The 14,266-nt window shown below is 40.6% G+C and overlaps 1 protein-coding gene across 1 annotated transcript in view; it reads right to left on the bottom strand.

Moving 5' to 3' along the window:
• The window catches only part of GABRA2 (gamma-aminobutyric acid type A receptor subunit alpha2), a 58,233-nt gene extending 53,600 nt beyond the window's left edge, over positions 1-4,633 (bottom strand). The window contains exons 1-2 of the mRNA XM_075709314.1: positions 4,563-4,633; positions 1,894-2,009 (exon numbers count right to left, since the gene is read on the bottom strand). Of these exons, the coding sequence (XP_075565429.1) occupies positions 1,894-2,009; positions 4,563-4,633 (187 nt within the window). The remainder of the gene's footprint in view (positions 1-1,893; positions 2,010-4,562) is intronic.
• Between the last annotated feature and the right edge of the window lie 9,633 nt (positions 4,634-14,266).

The following is a 14,266-nucleotide window of genomic DNA, read 5'->3' as shown; positions in this document are numbered from 1 at the left end:
TTCTTGTAGATTAAGATTAATGTATCATGAACCATCACAGTTTAATATGCATGAGACAGTTTCATTTCACACATGTTCTGCATGGGTTGATTGCCATGTATGCCAATATCAAACAGATGTTAATTCTTTAATTTTTATGCTCCCAAAGTATATTTTAATTACCTAGGAGGCTTGGCAAACAAAAAGAGGGAGGTATTTTGAAATAGATTTAATGGAAAATCTAAAATAAAAATCCATTAGAAAAATAATTTTTACAATTCATGTTTTCAACAATATAAATTTTAATATTAAAAAGAATACATGATATGCAAAGGAACTGCAGACTGCTCTCATTAAATGGCACATTCCTTTTTGTAAACAAGAAAATAATTTTTCATTATTTTTCTAATAAAAAAACATGATTTTAAAAGCCCTGCCAATTAAACACAAGCTTTGTGATATGAAATGTTTCTGCAAGTCACCTGCAAGGCATTGTATGTTTATACTATGTCTAAATTCTTAAATTTGGGCATTTTGCAAAGAAATCAAATCTCCATGTAAAACATCACTATACAAACTCTCACATCAGCAGTGCTGTATGTCTTATTTTATGGATCATCTAAATTAAAAAGCACTTAGATATAAAACATTTCACAAGTTTCTACTGTACAGAGGCCAGAAATAGAAATGAAAAGATATCCTAGGTTAAGATTAATGTATAATGAGAAAGCTGTTTCCAGCCAGCGCCAGCTCCCACTTTATGCTGTGTCAGATGCAAGCCAAGATTCTCCAGAACCAGAACAGCAGCAGAGCCACAGGTCAGGATGGAAGAGTGTTGGCTAAAAACTGTAAGCTTTAACTAATTCCTAATTTGATCAAACAGAGCTGTTAGAGTAATTTCCATGGAAGTTAGAGCAGATCTCTAGCTTTAGGCCTGATCTTACTGAAATCAACAGGAACAGGAATGGCTCCCAGGGATTTTGCACTAGAATTAATTTTAGCAAGCTGAAACAGTCTCCAGGTTGAAAATAACGGTTACCAAAACTGTTCCAAGTAATAACCATAGTAACAGTGTTATATTCTATACATAAATATTTATGTTAGATAGTATAAATAGCAGATAAACAATAATAGTAGTTAAAATATTATCAAAACCAAGATATTCTGCCCCTCCCCATACCATGGAGATCTTTTTGCACAGTAATACTTCCAACACCAACCAAATTATTTAAATTTCTTGCTTATATACTGACATGAGCTGGCACACAGCTTTAAAATGAAAATGCAAACTTATTTGAAAAATAACTGACAGTCATGGCACAAGAGTGCAGTGACCTCTGTCCTCCAATATTCCCTTTTTTCTTTTTTTTTTTCAAATGCCCAAAGACATGCAAGGTACCCAGAAACAAAATGCTAATTACCAGTGAAACCCTAATTCCAAGGAAGTCAAAAATACAACATTCCCATTGAATTTACTGGGACAAGGAATGAATCTAAAATGTGGATTTTACACATACCACACAAAACACTTGTGCAGATTTCTGAAAATATACACTCATCGCATTGCAGGGAATCAAGCCTGCATTCCTTGCTCAACCAAAATTCCCTGACTGGAATAACAGCTTTAGATGTTATTTTTGTTCTCATTCCGTTTTACTATGTTAAATCACCAGATTTTTTTTTTCTTTTTACTTAAGATAAATGTGTGAAAGTGCCTCCTTTCCATTCATAGATGTTATCTTCCTCAAACTTCAAATGATTCAGCTGGGTGAATATAGTTATAAATAATTTACCAAGACACATACCAGTTGTTAGGAAAAAAAAAAAAAAAACCCTAAAGGAAGAATATCACTGCATAAAATCTGAACATTAAATCTGATTTTTTTAAAATCAGTCTTTAATTGTTTTTATTACCTCCTAATCCAGGTCTGAGACGATTATCATAACCATCCAGAAGTCTGTCTAGAATTCTTGTAAAGATGGTGATGTTATTCTTAGCTTCGTCTTCCAGGGAGTCAGCCAGCACTGATCTAAAGGGACATTTTACATTTTAGAAAGTGCTAGATATGTTTTAATGTACACTCAACATGCAGTTTTTGCAGGCTGTCCTTGAATATTTAACTTGCTGCCCTCTAAGAGGAAGGGTGTAGTTAAGAGTATATGAATACACAATTTATACATAACATGTTCAGAAACATAAGAGTCAACAATATAATATTTAAAATTTCCAGGAAGTCATTTTCCAGTAGCCTCTACCTCTAGTCAACATTGCATCGCCATGAGTGCTACTTCAAGCTCCACTAACACTTTTGGCTGTGCAGGTGCAAAAGCCTAAAAGAGCTTCCCATGCCTCGGTGGCATGTCACTCCCAGACTGATAACCCGGGTTCCCACATGCAAAACTCTCTCCTTCCAGCTCTATCCTATCTGTCCTCACCTAAGTATACTCTATCTCTGGATAAATCCTGTGGATATGCTTCCACCCAATGGTCATGTAACGTACACGACCAGAAGAACTAACATGAGGGAAAACTCCAGTGATCATGCTCAGGGAGTCCTCTGATGTCAGTATTTGGTGGGTGGGAACAACGATGCTGACTGTCAAGCTGCAGGATAGATGTGGATAGCGTTCATGTTTCTAAAATGTTATTTTGTTATAAAAAGCACTATCTGATGTTCCACTGGATGCAGACAAAGCGTATAAAAGTTGGATAGAAAAAAAATCATAAATGAAGTGTCAAGAAGAATCTATAGATCATCGATTGTTTCAAACTCCCTCAATAAAGAAAGAGATGTTACAGCCTCCATGGGTCATATCTCTCTGGAAAACACTAGGGGCTGGAACATGAATCCGCTGCCCAGCCAGCTGTGGTGCTGAACACTCCTCCCGGACGTGGACACCCAGACCAAGGGTCTTGTGTACTAGGGAAACACTCCCGTGCAGAAAGCTTTACACATGCAAATGTTAGTGTGCCAACAATTTTAAGCACCATGCATGTGCAATGCATGAGCTCATCAGTCTTACCTACTTAATACCGGAATATTAGTATCAAGGAAGTAAAGCATCATATGCTACACACATTATCATTTATACCTGTTTCAGCCATCTAAATTTTTACCCTGAAATGTTTATTTATCATCTCTAAATGAACTAGTGATCAAGGCATTCTGAATGCCATAAAAACAAGCATGTTTTCTTCCTCCTCCAAACCAAAAGTAGGTTTGGATGACATTTGCTCTGAAGCAAGCTACAAATGATTAAAGACAGGGCTTTATGTTGGTCCCCAATTCAACAGCATGGAGGAAGTATTTAAATGTAAATCATTGCAGTCTGTGCTTTCCATCACATAAACCATAGGATCGACCAAAATCAGATAACTTATAAAGAACATACCAAAATGTCATGTGTGATTTTACTAATGTGTGAGTTTTCTCTTGATTTTAATTACTGGATAGCTCATTTTTTGTTTTTAAAATGTATTTCTGTTCTGCAAGTCTCTGCCATTTTTTAAGGTTCTTTTTGAGATACAACACTTTTTTGAACTCAAGATACCACTAAAAAATTAGATCATACAACTATATCAAATTAGGGTTGAATCCCGCAAACTTTACTCAGGCATAAACTCCTTAATTATGCATGTAGTCTCTTTGACGTCAGTGAGATTACTCACTTGAGTAGGGTTTGCAGGATCTGGCCCACTGTGACTCAACTAATATTGCACCATAGTTAGGCATAAAGTGAAACAGGAAACATAGTTTCAGGAAATGTTTTGTTCACTAGGAAATAGACAAAAATAAATGCAGGCTTTTTGACTCAGGAAACTGGCATTATTTAGCTTACGACCCTTAGGATATTAAGACAAGACCTACTGCAGTCAGAACCAAAGCAAGTAAACCAAAGTTGCAAACTACAATTAGTTGCATGTTTAGGGACTGTGGGCAACACAAAATTATTACGTGATTAAAATTGCTTTCTCTTATGGTGTCACTTTAGAAATGGAGAACTTTAAACAACATAAGAAAAGTTGATTAATAAATGAGGCTATTGTTTTATTATACGTGATTGTGAAGTTGTATGCTATCTCCACCTAGAGGTTTAAAGCTCAAGTATCATTTTGAATGCTGTTATGTTGACCATAAAGACCAAAAAGAAAAAAGGCATGCCCGTATTAAAAAATATGCAAGCATCATTTTAGAGACTGTGATTTGCTATTTGACTTCACGGTAATCTATTTCTCCATCTTAACTGTTCTGTATGGTACAGAATCACAGTGATACAGTAACTCCAATAAATCTTTAAGATACAATAAGGCATTTAAAGGAATTATTTTTTTAGTGGTGAAATAAAGCATCCATTCATAAACTGTCTAAGGACAAGAGATTAGGCTTATATGGTTCCTAGACTACCTTCTACTGCATTTGCTCTGGAAACTATGTAATACTGTATTCAAAGAGCTAAGAAAGATGGGGTTTTTTAATTACATTACTACATACTATACTTTTATAACCTCTCACACCAGCTTAGCCTCAGCAGATTGTAACATACATGTTTGTACCGAACAACAAAATTAAACATCCTCTCACCTTGTTGGTAGCCACACCAATAAAACAAGAAGAACCAACTGCATCTCGGAGAGTGCCAGCTTCCTCTTCATCGCCGCTCTTTGCAAAACCTAACCGTGCAAGAAAAATCACAGACCCACTCTCAGCTACGGTCAGTCTCCGCCAAGCAGTGCTTTCAACTTAACCCGAGGAAAAATATGCCACTTCAGTGGAGAAAGGAAAACCACCGGATTTCTGCAGCACTTTTCACTACTAGCAACTTATTGTATCTCCATCTTTCCCAGCGATCCTGCTCTGTGCAAAGAGGCACCGTATGATCAGAAGTGGCATGCGAGCAGACGCATCAGATGCTTTCCTTCTCCGTAAGGTGAAAGCCCCAAGACGAAAGGGAACAAAAAATAAAAACCGTACGTAGGAAAAGACCGGGGTTTAACCATCCCTCGCCTCACTACGGCACACCGCAGCCGGGGGGGGCGGGGGGGGGAGTCATGCCATTCGCAGGGGCTCGGTGCGGGGACCGCGGGCGAGCCGCCCCCAGCCGCCCAACGCGTCCGACAGCTGCTGGGCACAGCACCGGCGGGGGGGGAGCCCCCGCAGGGCGACAATTTGGGGACGGCGGCAGAGCCCCGCCGCGGGCAGGCGCTGCCCGCAGCCGGGGAGGGGGTGGGGGGACACCCCCCGGGGACCCTACCTGGGAGCAGCGGGCGGGCAGCCGGGGCGGGGACGGCGGGAGGGAGGGAGGGAAGGAGGGAGGGGAGGAAGGGTGGGCGCCGGCGGCGGAGCGGGGCAGGAGGCGGCGGAGTGAGCGGCCAGGATGGAGCGGGGGGGGGGGGGGGGGCGGAGGCTCCGCGGACGCGGGGCTGCCCCGCGGGGCGTGGGAGGGGTGGGGTGGGCCCCGAGGTGCGACGACGGGAGCCGCTGTTCGGCGGGGGTGACTTCGCGGCCCACCGCCTCCGCGCAGGCTGGAAGGCCGCGGAAGCCCCCCGCGGGGGGCTTCCGCGGCCTTCCAGCCTGCGCGGAGGCGCGGTAGCTTCGCCTGTGCGCTACCGATAAAGCGAGGGAAAAACCATCCCCCGGAAGGCTTAAGCACATTTTCCGCGGCCCTTCTCAACCTTTTGATCACCTGCCGTGAAGTACGCGTTCCGTAGGGGCGAAACCCAACCAACCTCCCCGCGCCCCTTTTGGGTCCGGGAATAATCGCCCCCGACCCCCCCCCCCCCCAACACCCCCGCCCTCTGAGGCTGGCTCATTACTATTCCTTTCCCCACTTGCCCATTGGCACAGCCTAATTGAAATGCAGGGAGAAGAAAAGGCTGTCATTTAAAGTGAGCTCAGGATGCAGGCGGCCAAGAAAACAAGCCTTGCGGTTTTTTTTTTTTTTTGCTCAGATCGCATTACTTTCTGTTATATTGTCTTTTAAAGCACGTTGCCCTCCTTTCTTATAGCCGGTCCTGCTTTGGGAGTAACTGGACCGCTGCTAGGATTCATTCCCATTGATTCTAGGTGTTCCAGCGCAAGTAGATCAGGACAGGCTTGACAATTAAAGATAATGGTTTATATTTAATGTACCCTCCTTTTGCATTGTTAACTCAGAAATAATAAAATAACACCGGCCATAACATTGCAGCCTTTTTTTTTTTAAAAAAAAAAACCAATCTCCATCCATCTCCTTTCCTTTCAATCTGTTAATTGCAGAAAACACAGCTCTCAATTATCCTCTTAACATCACTGGCCTACCTGCTTAATGCATTTTGTCTGAAGTTGTTTTGCTGAAGTTTGCTTCTGAATCATTACAGGTTCCAGAATGAACATGTGAAGTTGCACGCACAGACATGAGGGCAAAAAAAAGAAGGGGAAAAAAAAAAGAAAGAAATTATTTTATTCAGTTAACTACAGAATCAACTACAGAAACTGGGGCATTCTTTTGCTGACTTTCCTTTCTGCTGTTTTTCCTTTGTTTCCCACTTCCTAAGCGTTGTTGCTTGCAACTGGAGGTCCCCTTGTTTTCCTTCTCCTCTAGTGGCTTAATGATTCCACAGCAGAGCATGAGAGACAAAAAAAGGCAGAAAAGTGCTTGCACTGTTCAAGACAATCTGTTACTTCCTACTTTGAGAGATTTCATAACTTCCAGTAAGACTGGGAGGAGAGAGGGAACAAGCTGGATTTCTTTGTTTTTAAATAACCAGTAAAATGACTGCCCAAACTGTGGGAAATTACAAAGATAAGGACATGAGTGCAAAGACTGAAATCTGAAGAACACTCATTCAGCAGCCATCTAACCCTGGCCATGTCTAAGGTACAAGGCCCTCGTCTTCCCCTGTCCAGATGTGAAAAAGTGCTCTGCTCACAATTCTTTATTGTCTGATCACTTAAACATCTATGGTCAATCTAAAGTCTTCTTTGGATCTGCCTCTAAGTCCCCACATATTACAAATTAACAACTGATACCAAAGGCAGGACCAGCCCTCACAGTAAAGACAGCTAGTTTTAACTACTTGTCCTAAGAAAGGGTGACTTCACAGATATCAATAAGCAGAAAAAAAATCATTAAAGACAAAGAGCCTTCGTGATTTATTCTTATGTGAAATTCATTACATAATAGAACCAGAATATTTTTTTTCCACGGGTATTCGTGGCATTCCTTCCCAAAAGACACTTCAAGTAACTGTAATACCAAAACTAGAATCTAATCTTTGTACGTGAGTTGCCTTCAAAACGTAGAAAACCACATTCGTTAAGGAAAGCAGCCACAGTGGCTTCTTGTTGCTGTGATAGCACATTGTCATTCTTCAAAAGCCACATGGGGTAGGTATGTATTTATAATGAGCTTGTGCTCAAAGCCTTCCCCCAGAAAAATGTGCTGGGTTTTAAGCTCTAATCACGATTATTACCTGTGATGTTCTCTGAGATTTACCATAGCTTCATGCATTGAAGTCACACTTCAGATAAACCACATACCTTAAAAGTAGCAGAAACTTGAAAATAACTCCTCATTCCCATTCTCAGAGAAGTTGGAGAGCCCTGAGGGGCATCCCAAATCACAGGGAAGCTGAGTACAGGGACAGATTACTGAGGCAGTGTGTGAGAGATCAGAGGCAATATAATTGCTACCAGAGAGAAGGTTCTTTGTGATAGTCCCACACCCTTATAACCCACGCTGCTGCTGAGCTGGAAGGCATTTGAGGAGAAAAGTGTGGTATTGCTGGGGTTTTATTGTTTTGTTGGGTTACACGCACACACGGCTTGCAAACGCTGGGTGTGTTAGCTCTTGTTGGTTAGAAACCGCACACTTGAGCCCCCTCAGGTGCGTGGTCAACAGGGAACTCTCTCTTCCTTTCTGTGCTATTATTTGCAGAGCGGTATTGAATGCTGTCACTCATTATTGAATTTCAGTTAGCTCTGAGTCATGTGCAGCGTCCAACACATCACCTGGTTTGTGTACATCCTGAGTCCTGATGCAAGTGCCCTAGGAGGTAGGGAGTCATGCCACTGGTTTGAATAGGACTTGAAAAAGTCCCCTGGAAGGCAGCAGGTCTACAAATTGATATTTTCAAAGTATAAACAAATGATTTTACTTAAAAGGTTTTATTTCTTTTCTGCTATATTTGCTGAAATATATAACTAGAATTCAGTCCTTATTTTGATATTTTAAAATATCTTTAAAAAAAGGACCTTACAATCCTATTATTCCCCCTTGCCAAAGATCTCAAAGCTCTGTACACACTTACAAATGGTGTTTCACAATACCTTTGTGAGATTGGAAAGACTTCCTCTGTGAGGACAAATTGAATAGCAGGGCAGGTATGTGACATTTCGTAAGCCCTTCTTCCAGTTTAGCGGTAACAGAATCACAGAAGAGTTTAAGCCCAGGCAAGTCATTCTCCATATTGCAAAATACTAAACCCAATGGTTCTTTTACCATTTTTCTTAAAAGAATAATTTAGATGACAAAGTTGCTCCATCCTTCAGGCAGAGTAAATTCGTCAAAAACAGTACCTCCAATTTGTAGCCATTAGGTAGATAGCAGTAAACATTTTCTATCATGGACATTATCAAGTAATGCCAAACATAATTTAACACAGTATGCTGATCCGGGGTACATTCTGCAGTATACTAGTTCCAGACAAAAATTTTGGCAGATTGAGGTAACCATTACAGACTTCGTGCTGCTTGAGAGTTAATCCTCATCTTTATATCTAGGCCAGCAACACTCTTAGCTGTAAGAATAAAACCAATAATCATTGGGGTTCAGTAAAGTGATGTATATATGTGAAAATTGAAGTGATATTTCAGAAATTTTTATACGTGATATAGCAGTGGACTTTTTTTTTTACTATAAAGTATGCTTTTTATAAATGCTTTAATCTCTAAAAAGGCATAAACCACATTTCTCAATCAATATGGTATTCATTATTGGAAAGACTATTTTATTTATCCTTTTAAAATTTAGATTTATAAGAATTAAACAGTTAACCATTTGTGTATAAATGCAAGTGTCTGAGATACATAACGAAGATACAGTGCCTAGGTAATTTTAAACATGTATTTTTTATTTTATTTTATTCATGTGAATAATGACAAAATAAAAAGTTGAAGGAGGAATCAGGTTTTGGCCAAGTTAGTCCCTAGACTGGTTTATCATGCAGCTACATGAATGCTAATCTAAGCAAAAAGAAATGTCTAGCTGGCTCCTTTCAGGAGCAGCTCCATGTCATGCCCTGTTGAACTGATGATGGAAGTAAGATTTCTGTAAGAAAAGGCGACTCGGGTCTCCAAAACCCTTCTAGTCACTGACTTCCTGCAAGATAGCACCTCAAATCTGTCAGAGGTGAAGTTATTTTGAAATGCACTGTTCAACAGCAGATGCTAGTATAATAAACAAGGAAGCAAGAAAAATACTACGGCCTGATGTGGTACCCACTGTTCTAAGTGCCTGAGTAACTTTTAATCTTTAGGGTTTTCCATCTAACTGTGACACTACAGGATTAGGAAGAGTTGTGCTCATTCAAAAGATCTATCATACAGACTTCCTGACTGAAGAGCAGAAGTAAATGGCCAGTGCCAACTTTATTTCAACTGTGTGTAATCAGCTTTAAGTCACTTTCTGAAGTGCACTGGGAAGTTCAGCAGAACAGGAAACTGAAATTAGCTTTTCCATACTATGTATTGATGAGTGTTTTTTTCTTTCCCAGGGTTATACTTCCCCCAAATTTTAACTTAAAACCCACATCAGGATTTTGTCTTCTCCAAATACACCAAGATCTACAGAAGGAATGAGTGGAGAGACTTTGCTGTCTATCAGGAGTAGTGAGACTTGCATCATCCTACTAGAGTATGTCTTCCTTGATGGGACAAATGTAAGGCAAGCAGCAGAGGGCAACACAACCCATGGACTGGCTAGGACAGGAAAGCTCAGATAAATAGAACTGGCTCATAACTCTTGGTTTGAGTGAGAGGAAGTGGAGATCAGCTTTTATAAAGAGTGATAGTTTTCTTCAGCTGCAAATTCCTGTTTTCTTTTCATATCTATACTCACATATCACAGCAGGTTGAAAGTAAGTTTACAGCAAAATGAGATGTTTGCTCTGGGTAGACAAGACAGAATGCAGAAAATGCAAATATATGTTAAATAATTTCATAAATGTCTTTACATTTGTGTTACTTGTACAAATACAGTATATTTTATCTTTCAGCTGTTCACTCAAGTATTCCTTGGACTCTGAAGATGTTTTTCATGTAAAGCAACACAGATTTGTGATGTTTCATGTTCCAGGTGTCCAGCTAGGGGCAAGTAGAGGTTGCTTATTAGAGGGATAGAAATATTCAGCATTTCTAAAAATCAACATGACAATATGGAACTACTTTGAGGTTCATTTTGTTTGAATATATTTTGAAGTTCAAAGACAAATGCTCTTCTATTGCTACAATGAGGTTGATATTCAGAGAAAATTTTACAGACATAAGGCCAGTTATGATCAACTTTTTTTCCAGGAATACAAAGAAAGGAGAGACACCAGACTTCTGCCACCTTGTGTTGCCCATGAAATTGCCATGTGGTGACTGCAATCTGGAAATACCAGGAATCATTTGCCAATGGCTGTCTTTGCTTCTGCAAAGGACTCACCTCCCCTTTCCACTAGCTAATATTGGCCATCCTAAATGATGTTCAATGCACACAAACTTATCAATGACCAATGGACTTGCCTAAGCCTCAAAGCCTCAGACAAATTGTGAAAGGATGTGCTTCTGCACGTCTTTTTCCCCCATCATAATGAAGTCTGTAGGCAGATGACTCAACTGAGCAGGGATATGTCTAAAATATTTAGTTAATTAGTTACTTTCTGCTTTTGGAGAGTCAGTAGCTTGAAAGAGTAGTAAAAACAAGCAGAAAGTTAAATGGAATGTAGCATGACAAACAAAGGGGATGAGTTTTCTAGACAAACTGCTTTAAAAGGTACTGTCTTTTGTGAACAAGTACAAGTCACTCTAGAACAAAAAGCACAATACAGACCTTCAGAATTCCTGAAAAGTGCTGGAATAGGCATTTCTGGCAGTGACAGTTTTTGAGCAGAAAAAATCACATTGGGTTTTTTTTTATTCCTACTAAGAAGGCATTGAAATTTTGAATATTTTAAAAAATGGATGCTTTTCTGAAGTCCTGATAAAAAATTTCAGCATTTGCCCTAATTTCAGTGCTGCTTAAAAGAATGGCCAGAATTCATTTAGCAGGCTGTCCAATAACTGCTCCTAGTCAGGAAAGCTTTTGTTGCTGATCCAAGATTACCTTATCTTGGGTGGCAAAAAGTCTGCATTTTAAAAATGATTCTGCCTCCCGGGACTTCAAAGAGTCTCTTCCTGTCTGTGACTAATGTTAGCTAAAACACACGCGAAGGTGTTCTTCTATCACTAACAACAAATAATCCAAAGACAGTTCTAACATGAAATGTCTTGCCTAGATTCAACAAGAACAACAAAAAAATCACATTGCTCCCTACAGAGTCGACACAAATGTAGCTTCTTTGTCTATGGAGCCTAGATAGTAAGATTTAGGAGCAAGAGTGTTGTGCTATGTCCCATGTTTGTTAGAAAAAAACATAAGCCACATAATTGTTTATGGATGTAGCTGTAGCCTGTGACAGTTTGCTCCCATTTTGCAAAAACACTGAGCTATTTATAAACATATCTGGGTTAAGTAATTGCCATTATAGTATTTTTATACATTTAAAAGAGGAATTTAGCTTTTATGCACGCTGCAGATGACATATTATGCAGGATGAAAATTAAATGATAGTAAAGACATTTGCATAAACAAACTGCTAGATTTCAGTACCTGCTCCAGGTATTGCAGATTCCCAAATTCCCCCTTGCTACACCAACAGATAGAGAGCTCAGGAAGCTCCCTAGCTGGGCAGATGAGATCTACCCCAGCACCTGAGGAGCTGGTTAGATGGATTCTCAGCCAGCCCTGCTGGAGGAGGCTGAACTACCCAAGGATGCACAAATCCAGAATGCTCCTAGCACACACCTAAGCTGGCAGTACGAATCCTTCCCTCACTATCCATGCTTCAATGCAAGACATCTTTACATGAATGAAGGTTCTTTATTTCATCTCTACTCGCTTCCATACATGCAGGTGCCAAGCACAGCCCAGGGCCCGAGAAAAAGCATCAGATGTTGGCAGTTGTCAGTCGAGCCGCATTCCATTGCTTTGAGAATGCCCTGGGCTAAAATAAATAACTAACCAGATAAATGGATGACACTTGGTGTAAACAAGCCTGTTTTGCCTTCCTCTCCTTTCAAGCAATGAATCACCAGTGAAATAGAGGTCACTCACTAAGGGAATCCAAAGCATGCTTTCTTTCACAGGTGAGTCTGCAGTATCTGTCCATGCTCTAAAGGGGGAGAAAGCTAGGCTGCATTTTAATATTCATTTCGACAACACTGAGTCAAAACTGCCTGTAAGTGCAAAGGGATTTTTAAGGAAAAACAGAGCTGCCCTCATATCTCACTAACGTAGTGAGAATGTATAAATAGTTGCACATGGCAGATAGTTTGTGTCAACACAGTATTGTACTTGCGAGCATCTGGGTAGCAACTGCTTGACACGAGAGAGCAACTGAGTGGCTGCTAGCAAAATATTATGCTGCTGTCTACAAAATAAACGCTGTGTTACCCAAAAGCTCTGGACAGTGCTATTCAAATCTGCCACACGAAAAGGGGTGCCCAGGGCAAGAGTTTATTAAACAACACCAAGATTATTTGAGAAGAGAGAACTTGTTATGTCCTTTCTAATTGGTTCTGTGGTACCTGGCTTTGTGTTCTGAGCTTTTGCTGATGGTCCCTACTATCTAACTAAGAACTTGGACAAGTCCTCACTTTGGCCTGGCCAGTCCCTGGCATCAGTGGATAAATTTGCATGCCACATTTTGGGAACATGGCGACAGGCTCTCCCCTCTTCCCTGGTGGCCCGCCATGCAGTTTTCTCACTGCACGGTCTGGCTTCAAAGGCTTGATCTGGTGCATTGCAAGTCCCCTTTTTTGGCTGGGAAGCCCTGAGGGATGCTGTGGGGCCACAAGGATGGCTCCAGAAGCTCCTTCCCCCACTTCCTGGGGAATGCAGCACTGCATCTCATGAAGGACACTTTTAGCTAACCCCGAATTGCCACTGTATCAAAAAGCAGGCATGAGCACAACCACAAGTCACGAATGCCCATTAGCCAGAGCAAGATCCTCCCCAGTCCCGGCTCTCCCTAAGAGCCTGAATCTGTTCTCACAAACACCAGAGGGAGAGGGGCAGTGATCTGGGATGCAAGAGACTGGAGAGACACAGAGGAAAAAAAAGTATTTTATCTCATTTGGCAAGTCATGTAACTCCAACTTCCAACTCCACACTCTTCACAGAATCCCCACTCCTCTCATTTTCTTCCCATTTATTACAGGCAATGGTTTAACAGGAACCACATATTCTTGACTATTTGTGGGGGTTTTGTTTTATGTATTTGCCCAGCAGGATTACTTCCACAGAGAAGCGTAGATGGCTGTTATGATTCCTGATCACAGCTCCTCTTCAAGGAAAAAATAGTAGCTGAATGGAGTCTTATTTAATTTTTGAAATTTTAAAGGACTAGCAGGGGGCTCTGTTTGCATAAGGACCTTTCTATTGCTCTGAGTCTAAAGACTACATTATAATAAGTATTCAACTAAGAGACCAGTCTGCCAAAAACCACCAACAGCTTACATGTAAAAAAATTGTAGAAAATATGCAAAGTAGTCTTTGTGCACTGTTTATATGACTCTGTTAGACATGTACCTGCAGTCCAATTTGGCACACTTGTAGCTTTGACATATTTTCACTGGAGTAGTTTGGATTGCAGAGAACAGCTTGCTTCCCTGGTTTTGTGTCACTTAATCCAGGCCCTCATGAGCACATTTAGGAAATGTGGGATATTAAATTCATTTTTTCTGCACAGCAGCGGGTCTATCTTTAATTCAGGTATAAACACAGTGTTTCCTCAAATTCATTCTTATCCTGCTTAAAAAAAACTCAAACACCACCCCCTCCAAACAAAGCTCAAATGGATCAAGCTATCCAAAGAGACCATAAAGAATTTTTTCTTTAAATATGTCTCTCTTACCCAACTGCCTTCGTTATTCAGGGTGACTTTTTTCTCATCTTCCTGCATTTTCTACCAGCCTTAAGAAAGAAATCACAGGCTTCAAGTTTT

This window comes from Pelecanus crispus, chromosome 4, assembly GCF_030463565.1.
Source record: "Pelecanus crispus isolate bPelCri1 chromosome 4, bPelCri1.pri, whole genome shotgun sequence".
Lineage (NCBI taxonomy): Eukaryota > Metazoa > Chordata > Aves > Pelecaniformes > Pelecanidae > Pelecanus > Pelecanus crispus.
This window is presented reverse-complemented; position numbering and strand designations above follow the sequence as displayed.